At 38.5% G+C, this 23,942-nt stretch overlaps 1 protein-coding gene across 5 annotated transcripts in view; it reads right to left on the reverse strand.

Annotated features, from left to right (window-relative positions):
- Positions 1 to 23,942, reverse strand: part of ctdp1 (CTD (carboxy-terminal domain, RNA polymerase II, polypeptide A) phosphatase, subunit 1) — an 82,023-nt gene that overhangs the window by 37,489 nt on the left and 20,592 nt on the right. For 3 of the 5 annotated variants that reach the window (XM_003443802.5, XM_005450753.4, XM_019350664.2), the window contains exon 12: positions 6,602 to 6,825. The exons of 1 other annotated variant lie outside the window; for it this stretch is intronic. In XM_003443802.5, the coding sequence (XP_003443850.1) occupies positions 6,602 to 6,825 (224 nt within the window). Of the gene's footprint in view, positions 1 to 5,988; positions 6,327 to 6,601; positions 6,826 to 23,942 lie in introns of those variants that run through there. One more of the 5 variants, XM_005450755.4, reaches the window with a different exon arrangement.

Raw genomic sequence — 23,942 nt, forward strand, 5'->3', positions numbered from 1 at the left:
TCTCCTCATCAAAAATCTTTCACATCAATCCCGACCAGCAGCTAATGACACCAACAAATCCCCAGGAGGGCTGAAAAATACCAGCCCACTGGATTTTTTCCTCTGTCTTCAAAGGCTTTCTTACTCTTACATTAAAGACATTTCATGTTGTGACAGAAAGCTAAGACAGATGGGGTTAGGGTGATTTTGACTGAACAAGATGAGTAAATTCTTCCTTTTGCTCTGTAGTTAATTAGAGGAGACAGTAATGGAACTGTTCAAAACACATCAGCAACAACCCAGAGGAACACACTCTGAAAGGAAAGGCATCCAGATTATCCATAAGCCATTCCTACACTTCTTGCTGCAGCATACTTACTAATATTGAGTCCTTGTTCAACCCGACCCTGTTAACTGTTTATTAAAAATGGTCAACTCTTTCCAAGGTTACTGAGATTTGAAGTTAAACTTGTCTTTTAAATTCTACTAACTTTCTATGTGAAGAATTATAAAGTGTAAACATAACACAATGAAAAGACTTTTGTGGAAACTTCTGTGTAAAACTCAACAATTTTGTTTGGCAGAAGTTGACGGATATCTGAAAGCTGATATTTTCTGCACAATGGCTTAGCTTAATGTTTACTATTAGCTGTTTAACGCAACATTTGAAAAGAGTGCTTTATCTGGATCACTTTATGTGAAACAGCCTACTTCCTGATGTGAGAAATCATTCCCAATATAGCTACAAAAACACTGTCTTAAATGTCAAAATTCTATTTATTTACCTTAAAGACAATGACATGTAGGACTTGGGTTAGCATAAACATTTTGTGGTTAAATAAGTTGTACTAAAGACACAGGCGGTGGCCTGGAAACAAAAAGTTGAACTAGATACCAACTTCAACTTCTAAAGTCCATTTCCACAAGACATAAATCCCTGATTGCAGCTGAAAACAAAAGATGGTGAGAAAACAAAAAAACAAACAAACAAACAAAAAACTATTCAAAAAATTCAAAAAACTATTCGGGTCAGTCGCAGGTGAATTCAGCAACTACGGCACCATGATTGTTTCAACTCTAACAATGGATTTCTTTCTGTTTTACAACTAATAAGTTAGCTAATGAGTCTTATTAGCCAACTGTTCCTGTTAGCAATTTCCAAACCTATAAAGAAGAAGGAAATAAAGAACAAGGCAAATGTTACAAATGATCTGTTTGACCTCTACAGCTTATATCCGTCCATTAGTTATGGATTGTGGAAGACTGATCGCTGTGTTGCCGTACGTGTCCCATGTCAACTGTGATTTGATGCTTCCTTGTTGGTGCAGGCTGTAAAGCAGGAAATCAGCTCCCTGGTGTCTCCTCTGTCACGCACAGAGAGAGCAGAGATGCACCAAGGCCAACACAGCTCTGCTTTTCTACAATTACAGTGAATTAACAGCACAGTATTAAATCATATATGAATTATATACACTCCTAAAGCTGTTGGGTTTAACAACTTTTGTGACCAAGTTCGAAAATTTAAACATTACTTTGCTACATCGCTAAATTTTATTATTGTGCTTCTAAAACTTAAATATCCCCTCACCCACATTCGCTCACAGCAGACGGCTGGCTGTCACCAAATGCTCATTGAACAGTTTTCTCTGGATTATTGTAGAGTTTTTACCTTACAATAAGGCGCCTTGAGGTGAGTGTTGTTGCATTGTATTTGTTGTAATTTAACTTATCTCACTAACTCACTGGTCTATTGTTGATTCTACATTATTGCTTCTTCTTTATCCACATCTGTATTTCAGTTTTGCTGCTATTTGCATTAGTTAGTTAGACAATAAAATGCACTGTGATGTAATGTGTGCACAGTCAACAAAGCAGAATCTCAACTGATCCCCTGCATGTGCCACATTACTTGCTGCCCTGAATGTGCACCGAGTCACAGCTGATTCACCAAAATAAAGCACTTTAAATCAGCAAACAAACAAGGGAGTGGAATCAGCCCAACGGAGATTCTTACAAGCTGTTCATCTTTCAGTGCATTTTAAAAAGACTGAGCATCTAATCACCCAAGTGGGATGATTTGTGCAACTACACAGCAAAACTGAATAAATCTACTGAATTTTCTCAGACAGTTTTTGTCAGCTTTGCTCGTCAGAACAAAAAGTGCTGCTTTATTTCTTAAGAAACAAATTGCTGGCGCTGTAGGTGCAAATTCCCCGCTTTACAGGATGTATTTCTAGAGTGGTTAAAAAAAAAAATCAGATAAAAGCAGGACGTTATTATTTACCTGCAGTTAGCTGTCTAAATTTGGTGAAGAGAAAGCTTGAAAAGAACCGTAATAAGAGCAGCGTTGTTTTCACTTTAAATGGAAACAAGAAAGGCAGAAGCAGATCCTGAATGATGGCAAGAACAAAACAGAGACATTCGCATCACTACAGTATCTTAGCAACAGATGTATGCCTGTTTTGTACCAAATACAAGGAAGCGGAAGAGCCAGGATGGAGACTGACAGAATGGCAACTATTAAGCCATCTCCCGGAGGACCAGAGGTCCCACTTACTCCGTTCTAAAACAGGAAGCCGCTATATGAATTCTTCTAGAAATGTTAAACTGTCTCTAATGGCCCACTGGGCAACAATAAAGTCAAATACTTTTCTGTGTCAGACAGGAAAATTACATTAACAGGGTCTGGTAGACAGTCGGAGGTGGATGCTGAGGGTTTTTTCCTCCCTCTCTAGTAAATGGCTCAGCTTTCCGTCTCTGACATTTTAGAAATGGTGTTATGCAAAGTGTTTTATTTGGCAATCCATTACCAAAGATATACTTATTTGGCCTCATACTACACATGCAAATAAATACCTGCTAACAGAAAGACTTAACGTATGTAGTGTCACATTTGAACTATTATTCTGTTGGATTTATAGAAAAAAAACATGTTACAAACTTACAAACTACTAATTGGAGGCAGAATAATAATCTTACCATCATGATTGTAGCACCTGTAGCATTTATGTATGTATGTATATGTCTTGTCCATCTCCTCCTTCACGAATGAACTAATCTGAATAAAACTTTGCACAAACATAGTTGCACATACAGTGATTATTAACATCTATATGATTTTTAAACAGGTTTATGGGGAATTTCGAGCCTTATTTTTCATATTCATCATCTCCCTGCAAATACAATACTATGTTCTCTGTCAGCATTCATTTCTTTATGTTAGTTAACAGTAGGGCTGCAACGATTCATTGACTAATTCGAATAATTCAATCATAAAAAATTCTCCACACCAATTCTGTCCTCCGATGCTTCGTTCAATGCACGGCTCTGCAGTGTGCAACTGTCGCTATGGAAACGTGAGCGTTTCAACCACAATTGGGGCAAAATACAGACCTGCATACAAACGTATTCAGGAGCAACGTTTGAATAAAAAGTCTGACAACATTAAGCCCACATGACTCCAGTTATAAACAAAAACACTGATAACACAGCAGCAGCAGAGATGATGACACTGGCACAGAGTCTGTTTGAGGCGGAGCCGCTACGACACGGTGAGCTCAGGTAGAGTGAAAGAAGAACGCGTTTCCAGCTGTTTCTATTAAAATATGAAGATGAACTGTAAACGTGGTCTGATACCAGACTGGTTAGATTATACAGCTTAATGAAGCCTTGTCGTGTATTTGTTAGTGAAAGTTAAATTTTCTGGTTAGCCTAAATTAATTTTACTTCTTTTAAGTTTGTTATTTTACCAAAAGATAACGCGACTATTGGAGAAAGCCTCAAGCGTTCAGTCAAAGAACTGCATGTCTCGGGACTTAGACGCTGGCTTCAGTTTTCACCCTCAGAAGCTGCCACGAATTAATTTCTTGCATTAATTCATCATAAATGTTTATAAACAGTAAAATGAAAATAAAAAAACTACAGGAGGAGAAATATCAGTAGCTCAGATTTAAAATCAACACATGCCACCTTCAAGGGGTTCGGCTTCAAAGTTGTTCTGTACTGTTTTAATCAGTGAATGATTTGTATATGAGAACAATGCTGGTTCCTTTGTGGTACTTTACTATTATTTACACATAAAAACTAAAGGCTAACTTGTAAAATATCAGAAGAAAGTGGAGAGAAACAGTGGTCAGCCAAGCCAAACGCACAGAAAAGAATTCAACGCTCCTGAGTGTAATTTTAACCTCATACAGCAAACCCCTGTGAGCTGAATATTCTTTACAAACAGAAACAGTTGTCAGAGCATCACAGTGGTGAGCACAGGGTGATATTATTAGACTGTCGCTGGTGTCTTTTCATGGAAGGAACCAAACACCTACCAGCCAATTTCAGTCCACACTGCTTTCAGAATCAAATTTACACCCCTTCCCCTTGTGTGTCAGGCTGTTTAATCATGTGCTGCTCCTCTGCACCACCGCACAGACTGGAGGTGGACTTGCAAAGGTTTTCAACAACCAGTAAACAACACTGTGGACAGTGCGTTTCAGGCTTCACTCATTAGCGGCAACCAAAGTTGTCAGACCAGGTGACAGATGGACTGACATGTCTGGGCAACCATGGATACTGAGCCACAGCCAAAACCATTCATAGGGAGAAAAAAGGAGAAGCTTCTGGGTGAATGCAATATAGAAAAATACTCAATTTTAAGCTCTGACAGTCAGAGCAGTGAGGCTGAACGCTGAATTACACAAGGAAACCCAAGTCTTGAGAAAAGGGTGCAACGGTCAAATATTAGTGCTATTATCTAAAGAGCTCAGGGTGGAAGCTGTGGAGCTTGTTTCTCCGTCTACCTGGTCAAAGCTGGAGTTTAGCTTAGCAGATCATTTCTTTATAACATACAACACAAACCATATTTAGGCCTGAAGTACATGGATTTTTACTACATATTTAATACTTTTACACAATTGCTAGGTGCATTAGGTACTAGAGATGCTCAACAAAAGCACCATACGGAGTGGCACGGTAAAATGCACTAACAGGTGCAGTACAACACTACGCTGTATTTGAGTCAAAAGAACAAATGACAGGAGTCCTGAAATTCAGAACGCAAAAGGATACGAATATTTGAAATGAAAGGAGGAAGCACCTCAAAGCTCGCAGTTAGATCAACACAGTTTCAGCTCTCAGTGCGTCATCACAATATTCCTATGTAGAAATTATGCATTTACATTTTCCCTACTGCAGGTGTGCATTGCAGCCATTCTCCACACACTGTATTTGCAAATGTTGTTTAGGATAGCACAGCAATGGCATACTGTGAATACTGATTGACTTTAGTGATCTAATACTGCATTTTTGATTTGATTTTAAAATATATTAATTAGATGAATCATTAAAGTAAATGTAAAATAGGGTATGTAAAAAAAATCTGTATCATCAAAAATACCCAAAACATGTTTCAGCTAACTGTCTACGTGTTAGCTGGCGGGCTATAGATCTATTTCACATATCTATTTGAAATGATTCAAGTTAGCTTGTGAAGTCTTTAAGCCAGTTAGCATTTGTACACAGATATGCTTTTGCTAGCGAACAGCTCGCTACAACTTAGCACAAATTTATAACTTTAACTAATGAGGCGATTAAATGAATGAGCCAACTTTATCTACTCAATACAGGATTTTGCTACACAAGTTAACATGCACACACTCCATGCTAGCACATATGAAGAGAAAGAAATACAGCTTGGCGTTGGATTTAATCCCAAAAATAAAACAATTCCATGATGAATAAAAAGCCACTTTCATATCTGTAGTAGTATTATTTTAGAGGACTCGCAAATGTGGTGCATGCTTAGACAGGTTATTTACAACCCCAAAACATCCCTAAACCAAACTGTGGCAGTTTTATATTACTTGCTGCCATCTTAAAATATATGTGCATATTGTAACATCCAGGAATATCTGTATTATTGATTGATAGCTGTATTATTTAACCTTTACAAATTTTTTTTTTCATGTCTGGAACCAGATTGTCTGGGTCTAATTCATGCTTGCCATTTCCATCTCTTGGAGAGGCATTTCACGTGTCAAAAAAATAGTTTTGGGCAGAATGCTTCTGTGGACTGCAGCGCATTTTAATGAGAAATGCTTAATTTCACATAATAATCCACACTCTGAATGTACCAAAGACAGCAAAATACTTTGTCCTGTGAGATTAAACGCTGGCAGTCTGACGACTCGGCATGTTCTTCAGCAATAAGAGACTCTCATATGTTCAGAACTCTTCGAGCGCCTGCTGTCTGTTTGGAATTAGTCTCCATGGCAACGGACCAGACCGTCTGGCTTCAGCAAAGTAGTGCTGATGAAGTGGTGTGTTATGATAATAGTCATCGGAGAAATAAGACCCTGAAAATATACAGTACATTTTGCAAGATTCCCCTATGGACTTGTTAATTTAAGCTTAGCATACTTCTCACCTAGACATGTTTATGCAAGATGAGCATCATTGACAGTGAGTGCAAGCATCGGGGGGCAGTAATAGTAAATATCTGGCATGTAGACAGTCGCAACTTTAGAATAAGTTTATGACTTCCCTCTATCCCATGATGGTTGTGTTTGAGGCCCAAAAAGCTGCAGTGGGGGGAGTTAAACGGCAAGAGACAAAAAGTTCTGTGCCTCACCTTGCCACACTTTGACACTGACTGGCCACATTGGATGGAGTCTGAAGCTTCTCCTCGATGCTCAGCGCCTGAGGACCGAGTCTCCTTTCCGCCGTCTGTCCAGCTCCTGCCTGCTGGCGTTGTCGCTGCTGCTCCTCTTCGTCCTCCATCTCCTCGTTACCTGGCTTCTCCTTCCCTCGGCCCTCACTCTCGTTGTCGCTCTCCTCGCCTAAGATGTCGTCCACCTATTATATTTTTTGTTAAAAGGAGCTTTGTGAGCACATTTTTATCTTCTTTAACAGCAGCATGAATTCACACTGTAAATGCCACAAATACCCTTTTCATTTTGCATTTTGGACTGCTCTCAAGTGGAAATTGGATTCATTAATTCTCTTCCTCCACGGAATACAAATTAAATCAACATGTCTGTATTTCTATAAGAAACATCGGGCAAATAATACATAGAGCTCCACTAAATCCTGGGAATCTTTAGTGAATATGGACAAAAAAAGGCTGTGAGAGAATGTCTGCTTATGCACTCAGCCTTTCAGTGAAAACGCATTTAACAAATTCCAACCAAAGATTCTGTGCGGAGGAACAGTTACACATCTACAGACGTTGTGCATTATTGGAGAACACTGACATAAAGGACACTAAACAAAATACCTAACAGAAAGGCCCATGACTGCAGCACATAAATCTGGATTTAAATATTTATTTCATGATAAGAATTGTTGCTTTCTTTTATTTATTTAAATTTCAGATTTTTATGTAAGACCACAAAAATTAACTAAAGATGTTATCTTTTCCTTTGGCTCATTTTTATGATGTGTTTTCCTACTTCTCTCACCAACACACACACACACACACACACACACACACACCTTTACATATCTATACAAACACAGACGTGTGCACTACTAGTTCTTTATGCTAATTAAAGCATGACCAAGAGCAAGAGTTAAATAATGAGGTCAGTCTTTGTAACGGCTGAGAGCCAAAAGCTTCCAGGACACTTTCCTCTCTACTCTTGGCTCTGAAATATCAAACAGGAAGACTATCACGAATATGGTCGAGTATGGTCATCTCAGGTACACAGCTCTGGCTCTGGAAGCCTCACTCATCACCTGCTTACACCTTATTTTTAAATTGAAGAGCAGCCAATCAGATGAAAGCTGGCTTAAAGGGGGTGAGGAGCTACGCTTGCTTTTTTTTCAGGAAGTGAAAGAACTGAGGGACAGCACCAACATCATATAAGATAAATACAGTATATAAGAATTTCTTAAGAGCTGTGAGCCTCCAAAAAGGAAAACATGGAAGAGAAAATGAGTGTAATGGGTGCCCAAATCTCTGGAGAGTACTGCAGCAAGGTAAAGATTAGCACATTTCGTTGTTCGCCATTACATTTCAGATGATGAAAAGCTCTATTAAAGGACTAATTCCTGTTCAAAGTACCATCAAGGAGAACCTCGTACATTAGTCCGTTCGGTTGATCCACTACAGATTCTAATTATACATGTAATTATATCTGGAAAGCACTTTTCCTTTTACATATAATTGGGTAATATGCTGTACTGTAATGATGGTGATTAAAGTTGGGGGGGATTAAAGAAGCTGGAATCAAATGTTTGATGCAGGCACTGTTGTATCAGTTCAAAGATAAACAAAATAAAATAATATTAATGATCTAATTATGTGTTTTTTCCCAATTTAATGTCTTTCTTTGTTTATTCTGTATAATATATATATATATATAACTCTCATAAGGGTTACAGTTTAACAGAGAGAGAGAGACGAGACATTAGAGAGACTACTGTCACACAGTGTGACACATACAAACTTCCTGTAAAAATGTCAACTTTTATTTTAATATTTCCATTTTTATGAATTTTATCAAAAAGGGAATAAAAAAATATTACACTACTTTAAAAAAAACAAAAAAAAAACAATAATAGCTCATCAATCCTTTATTGTATTAGCTGCTCAATTTATAATGGCAATGGCTACGGACCAACAAACTACCCAACTGGCTGCTGTCAGATCAATAGGAATGAAAATATCCTCAGCAAATGTCCAGTCTTTGACCTTAACAAGCATCAAACTCCGGGAAAGTGAGATTAATGAAGAGGGGCTTACGTCAGGATCACGTCTGGCATCAAACCAGGTTTTGTTGGTGGTTACATGAACAACACAGTGTGTCTTGGTTAAGTGAAGAGGGTAAAAGTGCCAGTAGTAATAAGTCTGATGTAAAAATGGAGGGAAAAATTTTTAATTTTTTTTTAAAAAGGAGGTCAGGTTGTTCCTCTTGTTCCATTTGCCGAATCAAATTGGAATCAGCTTAACCCTTTAGGGCAGCGGTCCCCAACCTTTTTTGCCTCACGGACCGGTTTATGCCCGACAATACTTTCACGGACCGGCCTTTAAGGTGTCGCGGATAAATACAACAAAATAAAACTAGTACCGGTACCGAAAAAAAGAAGATTTATTCATAACACACGTGAAAAGACCCAGGAAAACCGAGTTAACGATAAAAACGATAACAAAATAACGCTGAAAACCGACAAAAACCCTGAAAAACATACATTTCACACCTGAGCCTCAACTCTCGCGGCCCGGTACCAAACGACTCACGGACCGGTACCGGTCCGAGGCCCGGGGGTTGGGGACCGCTGCTTTAGGGCACCAATAAATTACAGTGTAAGACAAATAAAACAGTTTTTCTTCCTTCCTTCCTGGCTGTGGAAAAGAACAAAGTTATAATATACAAAAATACTGGCAGTCGCCAGTACTACTCCTCAGGCTCCTAGTAGATATACCTGTGGTAACAATTGCAAACTCCTCGTCGCCTTGTTCTCGAGTTATTGCATTCAGAAACTTGGGAGTCCACGCTGCCCGCCTGCTCACCCGGCAGGGTGACAACAACACCTCATCGGCCTTTCACAGCTGAGGGGTAAAAAGCTGAAGTGAAACTGACTTTAAAAGCAATGAAAAGCACCCACAGCAGCTTCTTGCACCTCTGTTGTTGGTAGTGAATTCTGTACCCTTCCACTTCACAACCAATCGGCATTAGATCTGCGCATTAAGTCATCCAAATTGAACTGCATGCTGTAGATTTCTGGAGGACTGAATCGGAGTATGTTTGTGTAGGCTGCAAACCGTTCACCCATCTTAGGCTCTGTGTAGCGAAATACTTTAGCAAAAGGACATTAGATTAGATTAGATTAGATTCTATTTATATATCAAAACTTTAAAAAAAATACAATAATAAAGAGAAAACCTTAACAATCACATGACCGCCTTTGGACAAGCACTTGGTAACAGTGGGAAGGAAAACTTCCTTTTAACAGGAAGAAACCTCCAGCAGAACCAGGTTCAGGGAGGGAACCAGCCATCTGTCATGAGCCGTTGTGGGTAAGTGAAGGAACATTTCCAGAGTATCCCATGTCAGAAAGCCAAAAACGGAGCAATATTTTCTTAATTTGTAACTCCTCCTTTCTTCCTGATAACCGAACAGGTGTTCAAATGACTCTACTTAGATTTGGTGCCAACATTTGGAATCTACAACTAGCAAGCTCTCTTTTTCCAAAGACCATCTTCTAAAAAAAGAGCAAGTTAGCATAGCTTGCATATATCAGCTCCTAGCTTGCTCGGCTAACTGGCAAGGGCCAAATTTGCACAATAGTTACCTAAAATGTTCAACAGTTTGATGGGTAAGACCTACCTACATCACAACACCATGGAACAGGGAGTAATGAGATGCTTATTAAGAGGTTTTAAAGGAGTGTTGTGCTCTTAGTGATACATTTCAGGCTCTGGCTTACAAATGTTGCCAAATCACAGGAAACACCTTCAAACCTGCTCATACTGGCATCAAGAATAGGGTTGAGTGACCTCATTAGTACCATCCCATTATTCCCCTGTAAGATTACTAGCAACAGAAGACAGGTTTCATATTACAGCAGTGTCACAAACAACAAGGAGTGACTTAGCCTCGGCCTTAGTAATTAATGCAATTACTGATCATAAGTTGACTCTTTTGGCCTGACTAGCTAAAAGGTTGGTAAGTAGTAACATTTTCTGCTTCTTTTTTACTTTTCTGCAAGGCCGTCGTGCTGCTAATTTGTTCAGTCACCTATTTTAACATGTTTAAAATGTCTCACCTGTCATTCCTCTACTCTGCCATGCACTAACCACACTCAGTGGAGTCTTTCTGACAAACACATCCATAGTGGGAAAAACATCGACAAGTTAAACTAGCATCTCTACAAGTTAGTTAAGCAAGGGAGCCGAGGTCTGTTTTATCCGAGATCTCTACACAGTGAGAATTACTTCGCAACCACAAACCTCGCAACCCCCCTAATGGCCAATAAAAAGAAAGCGGGTTTCAGGTACTTTTCAGATCCAGAAGCTACATATATCTTTTTATACAGTCTACCATAAGTAGAGTTACTGACACAAAACTAGAACAAGGCAGATTCAATGTAGTATAAATGTGCAAAACAACAGTTGATCACTGAAACAATCAGCCACTCATGCTGATAGAGCAGAATAGCAGTAGTATAGCTTCTTAGAAAACAGGTCTTTATTCCACAGGCAATGGAAAAAGCACAGTATGTATCAATTTAAGAGCAAAACACTTACATGTACTGTGTGTGCATCAGTTCCTGTCTGCTACTCACCATGGAGCCACTGTACAGAAAGCCCCGTCGGCTTCTGATCATTTCCTTTCAGAAACCAATGTACAGTTCACTCTGTCAGGTAGGGTTCTTACAACCTTGGCAGAAACGGAAGCATTAACAATCCTCACAAAGAGCAAGGCAAACTTCCCACAGATTTTTCTCCTTTTTTTTTTCTCTTGGATATAATCAAAGGCCAACCAAAGAGCCCACCGTCAAACTTTTCAAAGCACAGCACGACGCCCCCCTCAAAGCTTGTTTAGAGGCAGGCTTTTGGTCTCATCCCTGCAAGCTGGAAGTAGTGAGTGAATAAGTTTAGTGCAAGTGTGATTTCAGGGAAAAGAATCTATTTACGGCTAAATATCTCCGCTGCTAAACTATTGTGTTCGTCTTGTTTTTGACCCTCCCAAAGTTGAGTGCGATGATAAATGTGTTGGAGGGAGGTGGTGAAGATGTGAAGGAAAACAGACTAACGACACAAGAACGTGTTGATTATCACTCAGTCGTAGGATGCAGACAAACCACAGTAAATGTATCGTGTTTTACAGAATAGAAGATCAGCTGTGCCAAATATTCTTTTGGTCGTTCACAGGCTGCCAAAGCAGCTGCGACCTGTTGAGAAACACTCCACGAGACATTTGAGTCATCTGGATCCAATTCTTTGAGCCCTGTAAAGCTGAGGTGGCTATTCAGCATTTTTTTTTTTCTTTTTCAACAGAGTCATGATAAAATACTTGGAGTTACAAATGTGATCTGATTAGTTACTTGACATTAATATCGGTTTGAAAGCACAGAGCAACAATGAGTATCACGCTCACAGTCTGAAGCAGCAGCTTGGAGCTTTAGATTTAGTTTACCTTTGCAGAGTTGTAGTTCAAATGTAAGCTAGCAAGCTGCAACACAACATTTGTGCTCTGTCCATTGCTGACAGGCATGCATGGTTTCCCAGCAACACTAAAATACCCCCCAAAAAGGCACTTTTTGCAGTGACAAATGGTTAAAACTAAGGTACAGCTGTACGAAAACAATCTTGCAATAACTGGATCGGCCGGAATATCTAGAGTAAGACAAACTAATAAAAGGCACATGCAGAGATGCCCATCTACAAAAAATGAACTAAGACTATAAAGTGGAAAAAATGGGGGAAAAGGAGCAACATGTTATGCTAGCAGCTAAGTTAGCAGGCAGCTTCAGACAATCCAGAAGAAAGAAGAAGAGAGAGAAAAAAAATACAATCGTACTATCTGATACTTTAAGATGTATACATTTTTTTCAGTGGGCTACAAAAAGAACAAACAGACAAACAAAGAGTCACAAAATATCTGACACAGTGACTTCGCTGACTGTTGTTTGTTGATGTTATTTATGAAGGAGCAGCTCACATTTTTTAAATATGTACGCTCAGGGCCATCTAAAAATGTCAGCTTTTGTTTTGTAGTCTCTGGCAGGTTGATGGCTTATTTAAAAAAGAAAACAAAGAAAATGCAGGACGTGGCATGTGGGGAAAAAACAAAACAAAACAAAAAAACATTAAAAACACAAAGGATACAAAAGCATATTTAAAAGGACAAAAAACAGAACAATGACAGCTGTTACTCAAGATTACAGCTTGTAAGCATTAGGATATAGAAATCATTAGGAATTAAGCTGCATTGTTCTGAAAGACAGGTTTCCTGCCATAATACATTTATTCATACAAGACAAATGATTGTTTTTTTAAAGAACATTTCTTCAATCATTTGTTTTAATCTCCCTGATTACTAATAATGGGCATCAGCCAAACTTTTATTTACACTTCTTTCAATCTGTGCAGGTCCTACAGTGTTCAGAGCTGTAGCAGCAACACAAAGTAATTATACCACAAAAATACCAATCAGAATCAATACTGGAATTATTAATCAGAAGAAAAAAACCCTGCAGAACTCAGATCCACCTGATCATAAGCAACCGATGAAACTTTCTGACTGGCAGATGCTTCACTTAATCGACTGACCCTTCAAAATCAAAGTCAGTCGGGTCTTCACATCCAACATGTTGCCTTTGAGAACCAACGACTCAGCTACTGTCTGAAAATCTCACTTCTTAAATCTTAACTTTAAGATTCATATACTGAGAAATAAGCCGACAGTCAATTATGATTAAACAAAAGGCAGCAATTAGAAGAAGCCTTACTTGGGGGAGCACTGAACAGATGTGGCCCGGGGGACTGAGTATTAGCTTGGGCTGAGGTCAGCTTAAAGAAAATTAGCAGCGATTGCTCACAGCTTTGATCAAATTTCTGCTCTGACATCTTACTTTGCACAAAGTATCTCTTACACCTTACCAGGCTGGTCTTTTACAGTCCACTGATATTTGTCATTTTATCTCCATTTTTATTCCATGTGATGGCATTTAAACAAAGGTTTTTCTATCCATCAATGCCAAAGACTTACATGAATAATACCCAAAGATTTTAACAACCTGACATAGATGGATGTTCATTTTAGCCACATTAGCTCCTAATGGAGTAGTCTTTCAAGAAACACATCAACCTCCTCCACCTACGGAGCTACTTAATGGTTTTTAAAAAAAATGCATGGTCTACCGTGAGTTTATTATTACCATCATGTATTAATTTCACGATGACAAATAAGACAAAAATGGTTTTATAGGACAAACAGCTTAATCATTGTGATGCTAAATAGATTATCACTGCCTTCTGTGAAGATCAGACTACAAGACAAGTATGATGTAGGGACTGTACACGTTCTAGCCAATCACACCTTTTCTCTTCTGTCAACAGAACAACCCTTGGTGAATAGCTGCAGACTTGCAACTGCTCTCTATACAAATACATTTTATTAAAGGGTTTTATCATGACTACAGACTACTTCTTCAGTGGTGGTTTTGTTCCTCTTTAATGGTGAAGGAATAACTGAGGCCAATGAAATGGTCCTCTGGGCATTTGTGAATGTTACTGAACCTTTTATCCAAAATATCAGCTTCAAATGGATAAGGAAATGGAAGAGACAAGAGCAGACGGCTCTACTTGAACAAACTCTTTTCATTAAAGAATTGCCAGCTGATCTAGGAACTCCAGGGTTTCTCCAGTGTTTTTCAGGGCATCACAGCCTTAAGTTGACCCTTGTGTTTTTTTCTAGACCAGGCTTGGCCAACTCCAGGCCTCGAGGGCCGGTGTCCTGCAGGATTTAGATCTCACCCTGGGTCTACACACCTGAATCAAATGATTCGTTCATTACCAGGCCTCTGGAGAACTTCAAGACATGTTGAGGAAGTCATTTAGCCATTTAAATCAGCTGTGATGGCTCAAGGACACATCTAAAACCTGCAGGACACCCTCGAGGCCTGGGTTTGGACACCAGTGTTCTCGACAAAAGCGATCCTTACAACCCTTATATTTGCTAACCCTTAAAATGCATCTTATTAGATCTACTGTTCCCATGAACTGTTTACACACACACATAAAGACAGCTTGGAAAAAAAACCTAGAAATAAAATACAATTGAATAAAAAACAAGGCAAATGTTACGGCTTAATACAGTTGTACCTGTGTGTATGATTGGATGGTTATTTCATAAAGTAACTAAATTATTCATTGAGTCATTCATATAAAATACCTTTACTGTGACTCTCACTGGTGCTCTTTGTATTGTATACAATCCACTCTGTAGTCACATCGGTGTAACTGACAACAGATAATGTTGCTGCTGCAGGAGCAGGAGAGGGCACTGATCTTTCAAAATGTGCAGCAAAAACAAACAAAAACACAGCAGCATTCCCTCACCAGCCTCAGTCACATACAACTATGAAAGATTTAGCTTACCTTAATTACCAAACAGAAGTGGACAGTAGGGGTGGGTGATATAGCCTCAAAATTAATTAATTCCAAAGAGCTGCAGTCACAGATGACAAACCCTCTAATTTGAAGTGAGAATCTATTGCTCTAAGCTGCCAGCAGCAGCATTATAGTGCAATAATAGTATATAGTAGTAATAATAGTATAATAACAGCATTATATCCTTAAGCCAAAAATAAGTAAGAAAAAAAATTGCCTAGCTAGTGTTTTCCCTGGAAATTTTTGGAACAAAGCATGAGGCTGATATGTGGTTTTTCACACCAAGGAACAAAAAGGCATAGTGTTGCTATAGCAACGACTTTGCTATACAATGTAAAAATTTATACTGGTATTATCACAGACAATGTGAGCCTTAGTGGACAGATATAAGCGCAACAGCTAAAAGAAAATTAAATTAAAAAATTTGCTTTAATCTTTCCTGATTTATTCTTTATGCCTAAAATTTGAACATCTTATTCAATCAATTTTTACCTGTGTAGAAATGGCACACCTTTCTTCTCCTCCACACAGAGGATGCACCGATGAAAAAAAACGTTCACGAGAGGAAATAAACAAGTATCGCTAGTAAAGTCTGACTGACGGATATTTAAGACTGATCCCGATATTTGGTAAAATGTGATATTGTGTTATTTTTTGCAGGTTTTTTCAGAACATAAATCATCAACACATTCCTCCAACATGTTCCTTCCTTTTCTTTTCCTTTTTTTCCCTTTTCCATTTCTTGACTGGTATAGAAGCCAACATCAATAAATGGATCGATCAGCAGATAGCCAATAATAAACTGGTTGGGCTCTGAGCTTTACAAACACAGAGTTACATTAAGTGTTAAACTAACCGAGTCTGTTTTGTCTTGATTGATCATTGTAGCTGCTCCTCCACATAATTCAATTACAGTTTTTTCTGAATGCTTAAACCCTAACTGTGATTCTTATAGCACAATTTCTAAAACTATTAATACTTATAGCAAAACCACTCACTGAGTTTGCAAAACTAAAAGCACAAACACTGCTTTGCACTCAGTTTGCCATTTTGTAACACACACTTTGCAAAGTTGTAGCTACAATCCACTGCACAGCACTCTTTTTGCAGAACTGTAAACACAACTCACGGCTTTATACTCAATTTCCAAATGATCAACGCACTCCTAGCAAAACTATACACATTTACAGCCATTATTTACACTATTTTATCAACTGTCTGGCACACTGTCACATGTGAAAACTTTTTTAGATAATTAGTTCACTTTGCAATCAGCCTAAGCACTATAATACAGGTAAGCTCTGTGTGTGGAGTACAATGGAGGGAGCAGGAAGAGTGAGAAGTAGAGGAGGCCGAGGAAGAGGACGTGGAGGTGAAGAAGTAGGATGAAGAGGACGACAAGGACAAGGAGGGGGGAGAAGAAGGGTAAGAAGAGTAAGAAATAGAATTGCTGATGACATCAGAGCTACAATAGTGGACCATGTAATCAACCATGGAATGACCCTGAGGGAAGCTGGCCAACGGGTTCAGCCTAACTTGAGCCGCTACACTGTAGCAAGCATCATAAGGACATTTTGAAATGAGAATCAGTTAGTACAGTCACTTTGCACTAAGATTTGTAGCACTGCCATATTCTAATGAGAAACACAACAATATCATAGATGTAAAAATACTGAAATTGTTACTTTACAGAATTGCTAGACGACCAGATGCTGGGGGCAGAGGAAGCATGTTCACTGCAGACCAAGAGACCCATATAGTCAATATGGCGATTGCAAATAATCCTATACTTGGAAATAAACACTTGTGTTTGTTTTGATGTGTGTGAATAAACACCAGTACTTGAAGTTTGGATCCCTCTATGCTTACGGATCTATGACAAAAGTATGAGCTCAAACTGACATAGCCTACCTTGTGCACAGAGAAAGCAAAAGCCAGGTGTGTTTTTTATTCATACCATCAGTGTGTAGTTGGTGCATTGTGTGCTTATTAATATGATGGCTTGTGTTAACTGTTGGATACGAAAATACCATTTTTACAAAGGTGTGGAAAGTTAAGCAAGGGTTATTCGCTTGTACAAGAAAACTACAATGTTTTGCTGATTGGGTGAAGAGTTTTCTTATTTGTGTGTAGAGTTTTGCAAAAATAGCCAATAGTTACAAAAAATGTGCTTAAGCCATCAGAAAAAACTGTAATTTCAATCTTATTTATACACCTGCACACACATATGGTGCTATGTCAACTGGTACATTAAACTGATCTGAATCACCCCACCCCAACAACTTTTCTGGACAAAATCCAGTAGTACGTACCCCAGAGCTTAGCTATGAAAAGAACTTTCTTAAATCTCAAAGTTTTGGTGTAGGACTGGTTCGCCTACCTAAAAAACATCACTTTCTCTTTATATTAAGGTAACTCACAGGAGAAAACATTATGCCTGCAAGCACTACAATATGTGAGGTAGGAATCCAGAGTGGGAGCTCAGCATATTTCTGTGCAGCCAATCAGCAATCATTGTTCTCACCAATTTCTGTTTATGCTGGGTTAGTGTACAAGGAGCTCATGTTTTCAGCGTGAGGGCAGCTCATGGAGAACTTTTCATAGCAAAGTCCCAATGAAGAGGGATTACATAAGCTACACCCTGCCAAAATGACTGACTTCATCTGGGAAAGGTAGTCAGAGGTGGTAATAGAGCTGACGGCTGATTGCTGAATGGAGTAAGAGTGTTGATGGCTCATTCAAAGTGGGGAGAGGAAGATGAGGGCTTTGTGCTGGGAGAGAAAGTGCTCACTGGAGACCATCGGGAAAAGAAATTAATGGAAATGAATACGAGAAGTCGATGTGAAGATATTCTGATTACTGGCTATTCAAACCAAAACAGTAATGTTATGCACTGAGACCGGTGAATCGGGAGCACAAAGAACTCCAACACCAATCTACTCATACCTGCAGCTGTTCATTAGCTCAGGGTCACAAACCCAGCTCTCATTGTTTTGAGTCAAGGGCATTCCCATCCTCTGCTTGCTCCTCATAAATAAAGAAAGCTAAAGTGCTCAAACGGAAAAGATGCAGCAATCTTCTGAGAATGAACTTTTTTCTTTTTTTTAAGAGGCTCTGTAAACAGGAACATGCTGGTTTCTTTTTACCAATATCCAGAAAAGATATGCTAAGAAAGCTGAGGTTAGTCGAGGAGAGTTATTTAAGGCTGAACTGAAAACATTACTGTGAAATAACGGACCCCACGTAGCTTCAGGTGACAGTTTTTTGTGTTATTACTTTTTAGATTTAGGTGTTTATATCAATGATGTGTGTTTTTTTTAACCTTTGAAAAAAATAAACCCCCACCAAGTTGCTCAGAAAGTAATAGAAGCTTCTTTTTTTTAAAAAAAAAATGTGGACCAATAGTGGACATTATACAACAGCCAAATGAGTGATTTCTGCCAGGCTGCCAAAGACTGGTGCAAATGGAAACTGGACCAGATGGAATATTCATCCCGCTTCAGGTTAAGGGCTAAATGATGGACTTGTGTGACTGGGAGCAATAATTTGCTGGTTGTGTTGGCATGATTCCTGTTTGCAGCGTTGGTCTGATTTGACCAGTCTAATGTCTTCTAATTAAATTCTTTGAAAACTGTGAAACTCAAATTTAGCACCACAGACCGTACCACACACTCAGCTTAATAGGTAGATGATTTCATCTGAATAGATTTGCTTCCATCAAACTTGACCTAATACTCTTGTTATAAAGCTACATTGTCTTACTTCCAACGTATGTTTTCTGTGCTCTACTGTGAAGACAATATGGGTTTATGAGATTTGTAAATCAATGCATTCTGTTCTTGTTCACAAACTTTTTCAGAATTGAACTCTGTTTGGATAATGCTACGCTATCAGTGTATGCCCAGTTAGCATGAAAATGTGCTTTGTTTTTGCAGTTTTCAAGTAATGTCACATCTTCCACTTTCCACATCTTTCTCTAGAATGCGAAGCTTGTCACTCAGCTTTGAGTGTGATCAATCATAATAACTTTAAAGACAGTTAAGGTTTTATGTGGTTGCAAAGCACATCTTAAGAACTAGTTCTGACAGACAATAGCCCAGTCCTTAAAAGTTTGACAGTATTTTATAAAGTTGAGGCTAACTGAAGGATGTTTGGGTTTTTCTGTTAACACTGCCAGACAATTATCAGGAGTTTACATAAAGCAGCTAAATATAAGATTTTTTTTATAGTCTTTTAAGTGAGTTTAAACAACAACCCAAAGTAAAAACCTTCAGTGATTGTAAATACGCTGACATTTAAAAACACCAAACTAACTGAGCTAAAATTACAAACAAATTACAAACAAACAACTGAGTTGTTTATTATAATAAATTAAATAAATGACATCACAAAAACTGTCCAATAAATGTATTAATTGCATGTCCAGAACTAAAAACACATCTTTGCATCAGACATAATGAACCTAAATTTAAGCACTCCAGGTATTTATACGCTAATGCTGTAAGAACACACGTTCAACCATTCAAGTCCAAGTTCCCCTACTGCATCTTTGCTAATGCCAAAAGGCTCAGAACAGGTTTCCATGTCTGAGCTTGTATTTCCAGATACTGTAGCATTCATAAAACATTAGTAAATGTTTGGACTGATGTAATCTGAGAACTGATACGATGACAAGTAGCAGTAATCAAGCTAGGGCACCCTGACCCCCAAGAGGAGCTTTGCACTGGATTAAAAGTAAACTTGTGACTTTATTGCAAAGAAAAATAAAAGCTTAAATAAATTTAAGCTTTTAAATCAACAAAAACGCTCATTATTGGCCAAATTAAATTTCACAGATTGCAAGTCTTTATACACTATATGTGGAGACTGTTGGGGCTGCTATGCTGTTCACATTAAAACTTAAATTCCAGGTCTAACTCTGTTCACAGAGAGCAACAGAGGCTTTCATATAACTAATTCTGCATGTCTCTTTGGCACACATTAGCTGTGGCAGGGTGCAGCACGTGCCAAATGACTCTGCTGGCAGGAGACTGGGTTAAAATGCTCTCTCCTGGGAGACCATCCAAATGGATAAAACAGGTGTTATTACGGTTGGCTGATTTTTTTTTTTTTTTAATGAGACAGACAGATGCTAATGGTCTGCCTCATTCTTCTACATTTATTTTCTTCCTTCTTATGATTATCATTTTCTATATTAATTCTAACAAAAATAAATAAATTTTGTTTGCCATGCATATCATATCTTGGGAAATATGACCAAGATCAATACTTGCAGGTGAAGAGTGTGACTGATGAATGCACTATGATCCCAGACCTAATGAGCCATGTGCGTGAGGGAGCATGTCACTCCAACAACAACCAGTCTTATTGCTCGCATGACTTTATAATACCCACGTGCTCATTTATTTATTCATTTATTTACTTGAATTACAATCCTGGAGCAGATGACTGCACAGAGTCTCACTAATAACATCCAACATAGGACTGATGGTCCACATTCCACATAATTATGTTAGCGAGAGCAATAAGACAAAACCGATTCCAGTCATTTCCAGTCATAAATGCAGCCATCAAGGGCACAGCAATTTCAAAGAAAGGTCATCCAGTTGGTACACAGTTATTTACCAGGCAGCTCTGCACATGTTGCTCCAGGTAAACTGACACACACCACCATGTTACCATTGCTGGCATTTAAATGTGAGGCTGTCTAACTGACTCAAATGTGTACCTTACTTGAGCCAATTAAGTGTGGTTCTTTCCCTCTGCCCCTGAAGATCCAGAGTGTTTAAGAATGTCACAGACTGGCCTTTAGCAAAACAGTTCGAAGAGGATGACATTTGAAATGCAGTGCATCTACAAAGGATCCTTCACTCGAGTCAACTCTCTACCTCTTTACAGAGCAAAACATGGTGAACAAGGCTTTAAGCTTCACTTGCAAGAAGCAAACAGTCGTGCCTCACAGTTCTACAAGTCTGATAAATTGCTAAAGCTAATAATCTAAACTAAAAAGCCAAAGGCCTATCGACGTGCCTTTATTCAGCTACTTGGAAACGTTTTTTTAAACAGTTGCCTCTTTGTAATACTGTGATGTAATATGAGTGTAAATGTATTATTTATGGAAATAATAAAGTAAGATGATATAAGTGCTATGCAGGATGTAGTAGGATTATCATTTATTAATAGCAGAGTATATAAAATGAACCGTACTATCATGTGTTTATTTATATTTCACCCCATTTTACCCTGAGCATTTTACAGCAGCCATATTAGCATAAACATCCTCCAGTGAATTTAATTTCCTTGTCAGTGGGCAGTATAATTTATCTTTAAACACGCACACATCGGGCAGAATTTGTTTAAGAGGTGTTGCAATAGCCCAGTAGGGCAAATTTGAGAACTACAGCCTCTGGTCTTTGGTAGAGCAAATAAAATTATATTCCTTAAAATTTTTGAATAGATCACTTCAAAGTAAACATAAGGGTTTAGACACTGTATTTTCTCCCAACACAGAGCAAGATTAAACAAATCATTATAAAATTGCCCCCAAATTAATGATTAACTTCACTCAGATTTGTGCTTCAGAACTAATACCACATTTACACAGTAAAAGCAGCTGGTGTTTTGGGAATAATACTTGGAATCAATTCTGGATCCCTCATTAGGCAACTTGATCTTTATCCACTATAGTGCTACATCAGCAAGAGGCTGGCCTTTAATTAGGACTGAAAATTAATGCTTGGTCCATGCTGTCATGCTCAAGTTTTAGTGCACATGGTAGTGATAAATGGGAAAAAAGCAACTGCTCGATAAAGACATGTGACTTTCTAGAACAGGACTACCAAACTTCACCCTTTTTGTCTTCATGCAAAGAAGGATTAATACTTATGAACAGTTAATTAAATTGAACCCAGTGGTCGAGATCAATCTCCGGTTGCTTAGGGAGAAGAGCAATCCACGAATGGTTGGCAGGTGGTTGCTAGAGGTTGCTGACAGAAGTAAACTTGTCTGCACATGAAACTGAAAAGTGTGACTCAAACCAGGAAGAGAGGCGGTAATAAGCTGTGCCTTTTGAAACATTTTTACTTTTAGTTTAAAGGCACTTGATGTCTATATGTGCTGCACTTTTTCAAGCTTCACTATCGCTTGGCCAGTAGTTGGTGAGTGTTTGGAGACAAGTCAGCATCTTCTATGCAAACTATGGGCAACTACAGCAATCTCAGCAAACCTGTCGGGAATTCACATTTTTCCTAAGGAACCAGAGGCTGTCAGGAGATCGCAGAATGGTTTCTAAGCCTGTGTGACCTAAATCTTATGGCCAACTGCCATAAATGTCTATAATCCCTGATGTTAAGGATGGACCTATGGATAATCACGATCCTCTCCAATCTCAATTTCATCTTGTGTGTTTGCATTCATTGCCAAATCCTGTTTAACAGCACAAAGTAAACGTTCCTTTGCACTCTCTTTTTAGGTGCAGAAATGTGGGGAAAGTGTGATTTTCAAGTTTCCCCTGGGCATCGAAATATATCCTCCCATCTATAAGAGAGAGGCTATGAGGCTTTGACACTTCAGAAGATAGAGAGATGGCAGCTCTATCCTCCAGTAGTTCAGCCCCCTACTTCACACAAAGCAATTACAGAGTGCAAAAAGCTCTTATTTCCGTAGGAGTTCACAGAGGATGAATAATTAGAATAATCAGAGTAATCCCTACAGAGATATGTGAGCTCATAATTTCACCAAGGTAGAACCAGTGAGAATTACCACATTTGAACAAACGACATTTTCCAAACCTCAGTCTAACAAAACAATTAATCTAATTTACTTACATATTCATCAATGAATGAAAGACATTCATCACATACTTAGAACACATACATGGTTTTCAAGCACCATACCATCCCTGTTTCAAAACAGCATTTCAAAGACATGAAAGCCATTTTTTCAGTCTCATTACACCAGGTCAGACACAATCATACCAAAGCTCTGACCAAACCACTGACTGCTCCATTTGCAGATTAATAACAAACCCACAATGTTCAGTTTCCATTTGGCTGCAGTGGTTCTAAAATCCAGTCTGTTTTGCTTTAGCCACAGCATCTAAAAGGACCCATTAGATGCCTCTACCAGAAAGAATTATATTGAGTAATATTAAAGGTTTCAGTACAATGAACTCTTTGTTTTGTGCGCTTACTGGTAAAAAGAAAATGGGAAAAGATGTACATTTTAAAAAAATCAAATTTCAATCTATTTATTCTTCCTCCAGACAGCAACTGTCCTACTGTAACTCTGCAACTGAACCCAGGCATGAACAGCCTGTCAAGCTTTGGGATTCATAGCATGTGTGTATAAGATGGGAGTTCAGGCAGAACTCTGGGTTGTCTGTTTTGTTAGCCTTTATAAATCCAAAACAATAGAAAACATAATATAAACCAACCGAATCACTAGTCTATTTATGTTTTACTCTAAGCCCTTGCATGTCCATCAAACAACCTTAAAAGCAATGCTGTGCGACATCCAGTGGCACAGAACATTAAAAATATATATGTTTTTCCAGCTTAAGTGCCAATGCTAAAAGCAAGCCTGATGAACTAATTAGCATGCTAGCTAACAGTAGCAACAGGGGTTATCAGCTATTCCAACACAAGCTAGTCAGGCCATGTCTTAACAAAAAGACACAGTTGCAGAACATATATCACAATGGAACCACATGTATATAATATAACAAGTAAATGTTAAATAGCTGCTGGTTTTAGCAGTAATGTAGGTCAGTAATATATAGAAGATATGTGAGTCAGCTAAGGATCTTCTATAAGCACATGAAGTGTAGGAGAAAAAAATAGGGGGAGTGGGG

This window comes from Oreochromis niloticus, linkage group LG22 (assembly GCF_001858045.2).
Source record: "Oreochromis niloticus isolate F11D_XX linkage group LG22, O_niloticus_UMD_NMBU, whole genome shotgun sequence".
NCBI lineage: Eukaryota > Metazoa > Chordata > Actinopteri > Cichliformes > Cichlidae > Oreochromis > Oreochromis niloticus.